Source organism: Myotis lucifugus, unplaced genomic scaffold (genome assembly GCF_000147115.1).
Source record: "Myotis lucifugus unplaced genomic scaffold, Myoluc2.0 scaffold_62, whole genome shotgun sequence".
NCBI lineage: Eukaryota > Metazoa > Chordata > Mammalia > Chiroptera > Vespertilionidae > Myotis > Myotis lucifugus.
This window is the reverse complement of record NW_005871110.1, coordinates 6,319,485-6,331,414: the sequence shown is the minus strand read 5'-3', so window position 1 is coordinate 6,331,414 and position 11,930 is coordinate 6,319,485. Positions and strand designations below refer to the sequence as shown.

The following is an 11,930-nucleotide window of genomic DNA, read 5'->3' as shown; positions in this document are numbered from 1 at the left end:
ACATACACACACACACACACATATTATTGATTTCAGAGAGGAAGGGAGAGGGAGAGAGAGACAGAAACATCAATGATGAGAGAGAATCATGGATCGGCTGTCTCCTGCACACCCCCACTAAGGATCCAGCGCACAACCTAGGCATGTGCCCTTGACCAGAATCGAAACCATGACCCTTCAGTCCACAGGCGATGCTCTGTCTACTGAGCCAAACCAGCCAGGGCTGAGCTATCTCATTTTTAATTAATAGTGGCATAATGTATCATATGGATATACCATAATTTATTTAAGCATCCCCGTGGGTTTCAGTCTGCTTTTATTAGCAATGCTATAATAAATACCTTTGCACATCCTTTATTTCATAGCTATGCGGGCATGTATGTTGGCTCAATACTTAGAAGTGGAATTGTTGGACTAGAGGATATATACATTTACACATTTAAAAATATTTTTATTTGGAAATAATTTTAAATTTAGAGAATAGCTGCAAGAGTAGTACAGAGAACATCCATATACTCTCTACTCGTATTCACCTGTTGTGTGTATGTGTGTGTTTACTTTTTCTAAGATTAAGTGGTCTTCATCATGGGATACATAATGGGCTGTAGACCATGAAGACACCAGCCGTAGAGCAGGCCGAGCAGGGCCCTGGGCATCCTGGGGCCCCCACTGCGGTGGGCAAAGCTGGCCTTGCTCACTCTCCCTTCGGGCCTCTCTCTCCTAACCCGTCTGTGGTGACTGGGGCCAGGCAGGTGGTGACAGCTGGGCGTGGGGCCTCAGTGCCCGGCGTGGCAGCCTGTTGCTGGCCGAGGACTCTGCTCATGACACGTTCTTGCTGATGCTGAGCCAGGTGGGCTCAGGGCTCATGCCCCAGAGGTAAAGAACCATGATGTATATTTAAGTGCGTATTTCCTAAGAAGAAGGATTTTCTCTTATGTAACCACAGCACAGTTACCAACTTTGGGAAATTTAACATTGATAGAATACTTTTGTCTGATCTGTCCACATTTTCAGTTTTGCCCAGTAATGTCCTTTCTAGCATCTTGCCCCCTCCTGCTCGGGACCCAGTCTGGGTACACTTCAAGTTTCGATATGTATTGCCAAATTGCTCTATATAGGCATTGCCTCAATTTACATTTCTGCCAGCAATACCTGAGTCCTGGTTTCCCCACATTCTCACCTACGTCCTCTGTTATCGACTGGAAGTTGCCAGAGCTCAAACAGTCTTTTGCAAGGATAACCTTTGCCTCTGTCAGACGGAAGGTGGGATCGTTTGGGACATGTGTCAGCAGCTGCTCCCTGGCTTGAGGGATTTCAGCTTCTCTCTCAAGCTGAGGTTCCGGGCGTGCTCAGGAGATGCTCTTGGCAGAGCGGGCTGCTCATTTTGTCTTCCTTGCTCACCCAGCGCTTTCAGAGGACTGACAGGGCTCTGCTCTGTCCCCTTTTAAGGCTGAATAGTAACCCCTTGTATGTGTAGCCCACACTTGGTTTATATTTTAGTCCATAGGTACTTGGGTTGCTTATTTGGATGTTTTTGTCCTTTTTTTTTTTTTTTTTAATATATTTTATTGATTTTCTACAGAGAGGAAGGGAGAGGGACAGAGAGTTAGAAACATCGATGAGAGAGAAACATCGATCAGCTGCCTCCTGCACACCCCCCGCTGGGGATGTGCCCGCAACCAAGGTACATGCCCTTGACCGGAATCAAACCCGGGACCCTCCAGTCCACAGGCCGACGCTCTATCCACTGAGCCAAACTGGTCAGGGCTGTTTTTGTCCTTTTTTACTGTTTTCATATTTAAGCTTTTACATGTAATGTTTTACTTTCCAGGTACCGCTTAAATTTGAATCAAGATGAAGTGAAACAAGAAGTAGAAGAGTATCTTCCTTCATTGTCTAAGTGGGCTGGAGATTTCATGCAGAAATACACTTCAACCGACTTCCCTCAGATGCAGCTCTCTTTGTAAGAAACCCATTTTGATTACCTGGTTCATATGTTTAGACCAGGATTCTGTTCTGTATTTTGAATTAAAGCTTTTTAAAGATTGAGTTATTGCAACTAGCCTTTTTGTTTGCTTATTTTACAAATTACAGTCCTGAGTATCTTTTCCACACTGGCCAGGGCTCTTATACTTTTTAAATACCAATTTTATATGATATAAAATGCTTTATTACTAGAAAATGTATCCTTTTCATGTAAGATTTCTGTTAGACCTAGTTTTTTTATATGGCTTTGAGTCTAAAACAGGATTAATAAAAGTTAGCTCTTATCTGAATTTTCTTCTGCAGAATGACTTACTGCTCTAAAAATAAGTAAATCTTAGATAAGAGAAGTGTAAAAGGCTTTAAAAGTTATTTTCGTCTCTCCAGGATTGTCACAGGGGTGTAAGTGTTGGATGATCAAACTCGTTCTTACCCAAGTTACTATGGTGTTACATGAAGGAACACATCCGTTGCTAGGGTGCAACCACATGCAAGCAATTATATATCAATCTGTGTGATAATTGTATATCAGAATATTCAGATTGGAATTGTGGCTCCAGCAGTTCAAGTAGCGAGACTTGCAGTAATCTAGGCCTGAGGACGTAAAGGCCCGAGTTGGGAAGATCGCAATAGCAGTGAACTGAAAGGGACAGATGACAAATACAAGAAAATGTATATACATGAGTTGGAGCCTATAGGACAATGGTTCCTAAACTTGAGTGTGCATCAGAATTGCTTGGAGAGTTTGTTAAACAAATTGCTGGGCCTCACCCATTAATATTTCTGATTGAGTAGGTCTGGAGTGGGGCTTGAGAATTTGCATTGATCACAAGTTCCCAGATGATGCCAGTGCTATACACTTTGAGAACCGCTGCTGTAAAGGTATATAGACCCTTTTCCATCCCCACATTCGCTGAGTGCAGTGAAAAGTCAATGGTAGCAGATGAGAAGTGAGCTAAGTGTTCTAATTAAGTGTTTTTGTGTTTTGTTTTTAGGCCAAGTGATGGTAGTAACAATAATGCAACATGTAATATTGAAGTCATAAAGTCATTGGATATTGAAGAAAGCATTTGGTCCCCTAGGTTTGGATTAAAGGGCAAGATAGATGTTACAGTTGGTGTGAAAATTCACCGAGGATGTAAAACAAAATATAAAATAATGCCATTGGAACTTAAAACTGGCAAAGAATCAAATTCTATTGAACACCGTAGTCAGGTATATAAATCTTAATGAGAAAATTGAATGTTTAATAGATTTAAAAATGTAGTCTGCTTTATATATGTTGGTTCAATTTAGGTAATGTTTGAGTTTCATATAGTACTTTTCAATTTGTGATACAGTCAGAGTACTCAAATTGTCTTATATATAGACTAGAGGCCCGGTGCACAGATTTGTGCACATTGAAAGGAAGTTAATTAGAAGGTGGCTGGTGGGTCGGGACTGGGCGAGAAGGGCTGGACGTGCCCTGGAGCCAACCTCCTGCGGTCCCTCTCTGGCAGGCCACACCCGGGGCAGCACCGGGGCTCGAAGGGTGTCTGCAGAATGAGTGGGGTCCCTCCGGCAGGTGGGGTCCCTCGGCCTGGCTTGCGGAGATCGGGCCAAAACCAGCAGTCCGACATCCCCTGAGGGGTCCCGGAGTGCGAGAAGGCACTCTGCAAAGTTGCTGTCGCTCCTGCGTTGAGTGTCTGCTCCCTGGTGGCCAGTCGCTTAGTCTTTTATATACGTAGATATACATGGCTACAGCAGAAAGTTTTCTCCAGCAACGAATACATCTGAACTTGTCGGATAATATTGGCAAGTGTATGTTGCCAAACTAACAGTCTAAACAGATGCTTCTAAAAAAAGAATTCCTTGGTCATGTAAGTTGGGGAAACCAAGTATATTTGTAGATATAATGATGCACATTAGCCTATTAAAGTTTCTGAGAAGTCTTAATATGATTTGTGTCAGCTCTGTTTAACCTAATATTTCCTAAACCTAATTTACCATGGAGCTATTGTTTTCATGTAACATCTACACAGGATACTCTTTAGAAAACATCAGTGTAACCTGGCTGGCATGGCACAATGATTGAGCATCGACCTATGAACCAGGAGGTCCGGGTTCAATTCCCGGTCAGGGCACATGCCCGGGATGCAGGCTTGATCCCCAGTGTGGGGTGTGCAGGAGGCAGCCGATCAGTGATTCTCTCTCATCATTGATGTTTCTGTCTCTCTTTCCCTCTCCCTTCCTCTCTGAAATCAATGTAATTTTCAAAATGAAAATAGCTTAATTGACCTTTTGATTTTAAAATTATAGTATGTATTGATTGCAAACCACATATGGAAAAGCAGAAAGTTAAGGTTTTATTTGACAAAATGTACACTGTTTTCACAGCTGGTTCTGTATACACTGCTCAGTCAAGAGAGAAGAGCTGACCCGGAGGCTGGCCTGCTCCTCTACCTCAAGACCGGCCAGATGTACCCCGTGCCTGCCAAACATCTTGATAAAAGAGGTTGAGCTGTTTCCTCCATTTTCACTTCTCTGGGTTTTGTTTGTTTCCCCTTCAGCTGTTAGTGATACATACAGGATGCCTGTGGGTACTGTCCAGATCACCTCAGTAAAGCGAGTAACACGAATTGTTTGGTTTTTAGTGCATATAAAGGTTATGTTTACATGATCCTGTAGTCTATTAAGTGTGCAGTAGCATTATGTCTAATAAAACAGCATATATGCCTTAATTAAAAAATACTTTATTACTAAGAATGCTAGACATCATGCGAGTCATAATCTTTTTGCTGGTGTCGGGTATCTTCAATTTGTAAAAAACACACAAAATCTGTGAAGTGCAATAAAGCAAAGCACAATGAGACAAGGTGTACCTGTGTTTAACCTGACAGTAGCTCGCTGTACTTGCTAGGCCTAATATAGGTTTTAATTTGTAGTTATGGTATTTTTTTTTTCTTTTTTTTTTCAAAATATATTTTATTGATTTTTTACAGAGAGGAAGGGAGAGAGACAGAGAGCCAGAAACATCAATGAGAGAGAAACATCGATCAGCTGCCGCCTGCACATCCCCCAATGGGGATGTGCCCGCAACCCAGGTACATGCCCTCGACCGGAACCGAACCCGGGACCCCCGAGTCCTCAGCCCGATGCTCTATCCACTGAGCCAAACCGGTTTCGGCTGTTATGGTATTTTTTAAAAAGAATTTTAACAATATACTGTAGAGTTGAAAATATTAACTTTTTAAAATTTTATCATATAAAACTTTATTTTAAATTTTCTACCCTACACTCTAGATAGTTGTATTTATCCTTAGCATTCAGCGAATAAAGCACCAACTTCACAGTTTGTACTAATTATGAGATACATGATTGTTGAAAGAATTTACCAAGTGAACAAAAATTGGAGGAATTATACTAAAGTGTTAACAGTGGTTATTCTAGTGTAGTGGGAAAAATGAATGTTGTTCTTTACTTTTTTAAATGTTTTAAAATCTGAAGTTTTATTTATGCAATGGAAAAGATATATAATAAACTTAATTCTTAAAAGACACCTGTCCCCCCCCCCCATAGAATTTATTTATTTATTTTTCTTTTTTCTTCCTCCCTCCATAGAATTATTAAAACTAAGAAACCAGATGGCATTCTCCTTGTCTCACCGTATTAGCAGACCTGCTACTGGAAAGGAGAAGACAGAGCTTACTCCTTTGCCACAAATAATCGAGGAACAGCAAACCTGTAAATATTGTTCACAAGTGGGTAACTGTGCTCTTTATAGCAGGTAAACACACTGTCTTCCAAAAATACTAATTTCATTTAAGTATGCACTCAACTTAAAATGATTTAACATTGCTGGCTGGTCTGGCACTGATGATTTCATTTTAGCCATTTTTTTCTGTGTGTATTTGTAAAATGAAGGGACTAGGAAAAAAAACACAGTTCAATCCTCACTCAAGGATATTTTTTAATCCTCACTCAAGGATATTTTTCCATTGATTTTTAGAGAGAGTGGAAGGGAGAGGAAGAGACAGAAATGCATCAATTGGTTGTCTCCCACATGCTGCCGACCAGGGCCAAGAGCCTGCAACCGAGGTACATGCCCCTGACTGGGATCAGACCCGGGACCCTTCAGTCTGCATGCTGACACTCTATCCACTGAGCCAGACTGGCTAGGGCCACAGTTCATCTTCTATATATATAAAAGGCTAATTGCAAAGAGTCCCCTTGGGAGTTCGATCGCTCGCTATGACATGCTCTGACCACCAGGGGGTGGCACAGAACGAAGGAAGACCCCCACCGGCAGCTGGCAGCCAGAAGGCCCTGATTGGCCCTGATTGCTGGCCAGGCCTAGGGACCACCGGTCCTCTAGTATTTTATAACAAGCCTATTTCCTTGGGGAACAATAGAAAGCTTTTTGAACTTTGGTTAAGAAAGATGAGTATGTAGCATAGGCATTTTGAATACAACTTAAATGGTGTTTTAAGAAGTCTTTCGCTTCTTAGTTGCTGTTTTAATTTCAGGCCTTTTGTAGTTTAAAAAAAAACAGGGAAAATGTTTCTTCCAGACACAAAGTTTGGTATGATCCAGTGGCCTTGAATTTTATGTCTATTTTATTACATGTGGGAAGTTTTTAGCTCTTATAAACAGTCATTTGTATTTATACCTTCATAGGCCAGCAAAAGGACACAAAAAAGTAGTTAGATGTTAAATACAGACTAGACAAGATCAAATCAGAACCCAAATCCTAATTCAGCCTGGAAATTCACAGAAAGAACTTTTAAAACTATTGTATCAAAGGATCTCTTGATGGGAGAGGACTGTGAACCATGGGAAGTTGGGGCCTTTACTATAAGCACATTGTTGTGAAATCTTGTGTTTTATCCTCAATGTTTTGTAGGCTACCCTATGAGATATTTGCTTCTATATAAAAATTTAGAAATTAGCATTAAGCAAAATGAAATTCCAGATAATTCTCCTAGTTTTTATGTTGACTTTCCTGTGGCACAGAGCTGGCTGTACAAATATTGTGACTTTGAGAAATGCAGTTGTACAAAAAGCCAAAACTTGCTACCTATAGGAATGAAGACTAGAGTATACCAAGTAGTTGTTAGGGGCACAGTCATGAAGGCAAAATAATGCCATATTGAGTTTCTTAAGCATTTTGTTTTGTAAAAAACTATTTGGCTTACAGAATATTGAAATGACTTTTAAAGAAAATTAGAGTCTGTGGTTAGAAGTTATGATGATCATCACTATATGTACTTATTTTAGAAGTATCTCATTCATAGCCAGCAAAATGTTTTATACACATGTCTGACTTGGGGCTTTATCTTTAGAGCAGTCGAACAGCAGATGGATGGCAGCTCAGTCCCGACTGGCATGCTGGCCAAAATAAAAGAGGAAACCCAGCACCTCAAGGTCACACACTTGGAGTATTTCAGCCTGTGGTGTCTAATGTTAACTCTGGAGTCAAAATCAAAGGATAATAAAAAAAATAACCAAAATATATGGTTGATGTCTTCATCAGAAATGTAAGTACTACATTTAAAACAGTCAAACTTCAATAATTTGGATTAGTGGAATGGCATTTGGAATTCGTGACAAATACTGGTTATATTGTGTGTTAAAGACACGCAGATTCATATATTCATGCTAACTCCGGATGGCTGTCAATGAATTGTTTCTGTGTAGAGCACCATTGTTAGCTATTTTCAGTAGGAAAAATATGCCTCAGGAAGTCCAATTTTAAATATATTTTTATTGATTTCAGAGAAGGAAGGAGAGGAGGAGAGAGAGAGAAACATCAATGATGAGAGAGAATCATTGATTGGCTGCATCCTGCACGCCTCCTACTGGGGATCGGGCTAAACCCAGGCATGTGTCCTGACCTCTTGGTTCATGGGTGGGCCCTGAACCACCCCGGCCAGGCAAAAATTTAAATGTATTTAAATAAATTATTTGATACAGGCTTATATTTTCTACAGTTGGTCAATCTTGTATTTTGTGAGATCCATTTTTTTTCCAAGTTAATTGTAAAGTTGCAGTTTTGTATATCTTTGCATTATATTTTTCTTTAATATTTAGTTGCTTTTCATCTATTTGTTTCTTTCCAGGATGAATATTGATAATTATGTGACTTTAGAAATAATTGGATCATTATTTCCTTAATACTAGACTTTAACACTGAAAACATCATGGTGGAGAATGTTTGAGTAGTTATACATAGACTACAAAAGTACAGTGACTGTGTCAAGTGCACATGCCAAAAAGCTTCTGAAGTTGTTTCGTGTTTAATAGTAGTGCCTGCGAGATTGTAAATATTCAATATTTATTTCCTAGAAGCAGTGGAATTATCAGTTTGCTATCTATTATTTTAATAACAGCAATTATAAATCCTCATGTAAACACTGAAGAAATAGGATTTAGGAATGGGTCTTTTGTGATGTGATGCATGGGGTGAAGGTGTCCTTTCAGGATCAAAGTGCTGACACACAGGTTGCTCAGAGGTCCCAGCCTGTGCGTGCAACACGGGAGGTGCTCCCTAGCACTTGTCTAGCGGCCTATTGGTGGGAGACTGTTTCCAAGCTAATAGAATGTTCCCTTAGCATTTCTAAATTTTATTTTATTTTTTAAAAAATATTTTTATCTACTTCAGAGAGGAAGAGAGAGGGAGAGAGAGATAGGAACATCAATGATGAGAGAGAATCATTGATCAGCTGCCTCCTGCACACACTGGGGATCGAGCCCGCAACCCAGGCATGTGCCCGGACTGGGAATTGAACTGTGACTTCCTGGTTCATAGGTTGACGCTCAACCACTGAGCCATGCCGGCCAGGAGCATTCCTAAAATTTTAGTGTGGATTGTGGAACATGTAAAAATGACAGACTCAGTATTAGCATTAGAGTTTTGGGGGGCCAGATGAACAAGAAAATTGGGGAAAACTGCAAATATAGTATTTATATATGTGATATAAATGGAAGCTTTCTCTTTCTATTCCATAGGGAGCAAAGTGGCAACTGCATTGGAAACCTGATTAGAACAGAACATGTAAAGACACTTTGTGACGGACAGTATTTACATAATTTCCAACGTAAAAATGGCGCCATGCCTGTCACAAACCTAATGGCCGGTGACAGGATTATTTTAAGTGGAGAAGAGAGAACACTATTTGCTTTGTCTAGGGGATACGTGAAAGAGATTACCGTGACAACGGTAACCTGCTTATTAGACAGGTAATGAAGTGCTCCCTTTTTTGGGGGGAGGGAGGGAGAACAGCTTTACTGAGATATAATTCACATACCATACAGGTTCATCCATTTTACATGTATAATTCAATGGTTTTTAGTATATTCAGAGTTATGCCCATCACCAAAATCAATTTTAGAACAGTTTCATCTCCCCATAAAGAAACCCTGTGCCCTGTAGCAGTCACCCCTCCAGCCCTAGACAACCACACCACCAGTTTCCTTTCTGTCTCTGTTGCTTTACCTGTTCTGAACATTTTATGTAACGGGAGCGCACAGTGTGTGGCCTTTTGTGACTGGCGTTTTTCATTTACCCTAGTGTTTGTGTTTGTTTTAGCCTACTATTTTGAGATTCATTTTCATGTACCAGTATCTATCAGTACTTCATTTCTTTATTTAAAAATTTGGGGTAAAATTCACATAACATAGAATTGACCATTAATTTTTTATTTATTTATTTATTTTTTTGGTGCCCTTGACTGGAATCGAACCTGGGACCCTTCAGTCCACAGGCCAATGCTCTATCCACTGAGCCAGACCATTAATTATTTTAAAATGCACAGTTCGGTGGCATGTAGCACAGTCACAGTATTGTGCAACCAGCACCTCTGTCTGGTTACAGGACACTTTCATCACCCTGAAAGGAAACGTGCCGTTAAGCAATCACTTTCTGCTCTCCCTCCCTCAAGCCCCTGGCAACAGCTGCTCTGCTGCCTGTCTCTGTGGATGGACCTCTTCTGGATATTTCTGTAAATAGAACCACATAACATGTGGTGGTTGTTTTTTATTTTTTGGTCTGGCTTCTTTTAGCATGTTTATGAGGTTCATCCATGTTTTAGCATTTATCAGTACCTCATCTCTTTTTTTTCCCTTTAGTACCTTATTTCTTTTTATGCCTGAATAATATTCTGTTACATCGATAGACCACATTTTGTTCATTTATTCACCAGCTGATAGACATTTGCATTGTTTTCACTTTTGGGTGTTATGGCTAGTGTTACTATAAATATTCACTTGCAAATTTTTATGTGAACATATTTTTATTGCCCTAGTAGATAAGTCACAGTGGAATTGCTGGGTCACCTGCTAACTTCATGTTTGACGTTTGAGGGACTTCCAAACGGCCGAACTTTTCTTTAGTGCATCACGTCCCATAGTGCTAATGTGGACAGTCCTACCTCATTCTCACAACCATATGTCCGGTGGGCAGGATAGAGAGCCTGTGTTAAAGATGTAGCTTATTTCTCTGCCGGAAGCCAATTCTAGCATGTCATAATTGCAAGAGTCATCAAAAGGTTGATGGAACTTGGGGACTCAACAAGGGCTGAGTCACATATGTTGTAATCCTGTCGGGAATGGCTAAAGGCATTTCCCCAAACCTGAAAAGGGATGATTGTTTGCTGCCAGACAGCTCGGGGCATCTTAATCTGTGTGTTATTGCCTCCTACTGGCCAAACTCCTGAACAGCCGTAGGCTAATTCCCCCAATTCTGACAATGGACTGTGTATACAAAACCCTAACCCAGCGGTTCTCAACCTGTGGGTCGTGACCCTTTTGGTCGAACAACCCTTTCACAGGGGTCGCCTAAGACCATCCTGCATATCAGATATTTACATTATGATTCCTAACAGTAGCAACATTACAGTTATGAAGTAGCAACGAAAATAATTTTATGGTTGGGTCACAACATGAGGAACTGTATTTAAAGGGCCAGAAGGTTGAGAACCACTGCCCTAACCCTTTGAAGCGTGTATCTCCGCCTCTCCTCAGGACAATCTGTGTTAATAAAAAGCATGGGGTCCTGAGATGAGGAGATCTTAGCTCCTTTTAGCTAGGCTCCTCTGACCCCCAATGCCTTTCAAAATTATATTTCGTCTCTAGACTCTTTAAGTTACACACGGCCCCTTCTCCAGATTGCTGAACCCTTGTAGACGCTGGAACAAGAACCCCGGCATTTCTCCTTCTTAGCATTCTGGCATTCACCATTTTGTTCTTTCCCTTTAAAAAAAATAATTTATTAATTAATAGTTGTGATATAAAGTATATTTATCTCAGTTCAAACAAACAGGTTGATTTAAAGAAAAGTATTAAGTAAATAGTAGAATAGTTGCTGTAAAATTTGGGGGCAGAGTCTAATATCCACATTCATCAACATCCATATCTTCTCCTTCCTATACTGCCTGCTTTCCCTGCTTGAAGTGCAGGCAAGTGTCACCATTTCTTAATGGATGGAGATCAGTGACTGGGAAGCAATGACTTCTGGGTAACTCAATGGAAATGGTATCCATTTTAATAGCTATTTTGGGCCATTTACTCTTTTAGCAGATAGTAATATATTTCTTGTACAGGACAACTTACTATGTTAAGTGAAAAACATTCATGTGCATCTGTTTTGCTGTTTTAGGAACTTGTCAGTACTCCCAGAATCAACTTTGTTCAGATTGGACCAGGAAGAAAAAAATTGTGATATAGATACCCCATTAGGAAATCTTTCTAAATTGATGAAAAATACTGATGCCAGGTTTGTAACAGTGAATGAATCTGAATTTTACCCCACTTTCCTAAGAAATATTACTAAAAGCATTTTTTGCTTTTCAGCCAAAAACTTCGAGATTTAATCATTGACTTTCGTGAACCTCAGTTTATTTCCTACCTCAGTTCCATTCTTCCACATGATGCGAAGGACACAGTTGCCTCTATTCTAAAAGGTAAGCTAT

The 11,930-nt window shown here is 40.2% G+C and overlaps 1 protein-coding gene across 1 annotated transcript in view; it reads left to right on the top strand.

Annotated features, from left to right (window-relative positions):
- The window catches only part of DNA2 (DNA replication helicase/nuclease 2), a gene marked incomplete at its 5' end in the record, with an annotated part of 31,957 nt that overhangs the window by 8,004 nt on the left and 12,023 nt on the right, over positions 1–11,930 (top strand). The window contains 8 exons of the mRNA XM_006089749.3: positions 1,832–1,963; positions 2,979–3,198; positions 4,360–4,477; positions 5,584–5,749; positions 7,305–7,499; positions 8,971–9,201; positions 11,618–11,734; positions 11,812–11,921. Coding sequence (XP_006089811.3) covers positions 1,832–1,963; positions 2,979–3,198; positions 4,360–4,477; positions 5,584–5,749; positions 7,305–7,499; positions 8,971–9,201; positions 11,618–11,734; positions 11,812–11,921 — 1,289 coding nt within the window. The remainder of the gene's footprint in view (positions 1–1,831; positions 1,964–2,978; positions 3,199–4,359; positions 4,478–5,583; positions 5,750–7,304; positions 7,500–8,970; positions 9,202–11,617; positions 11,735–11,811; positions 11,922–11,930) is intronic.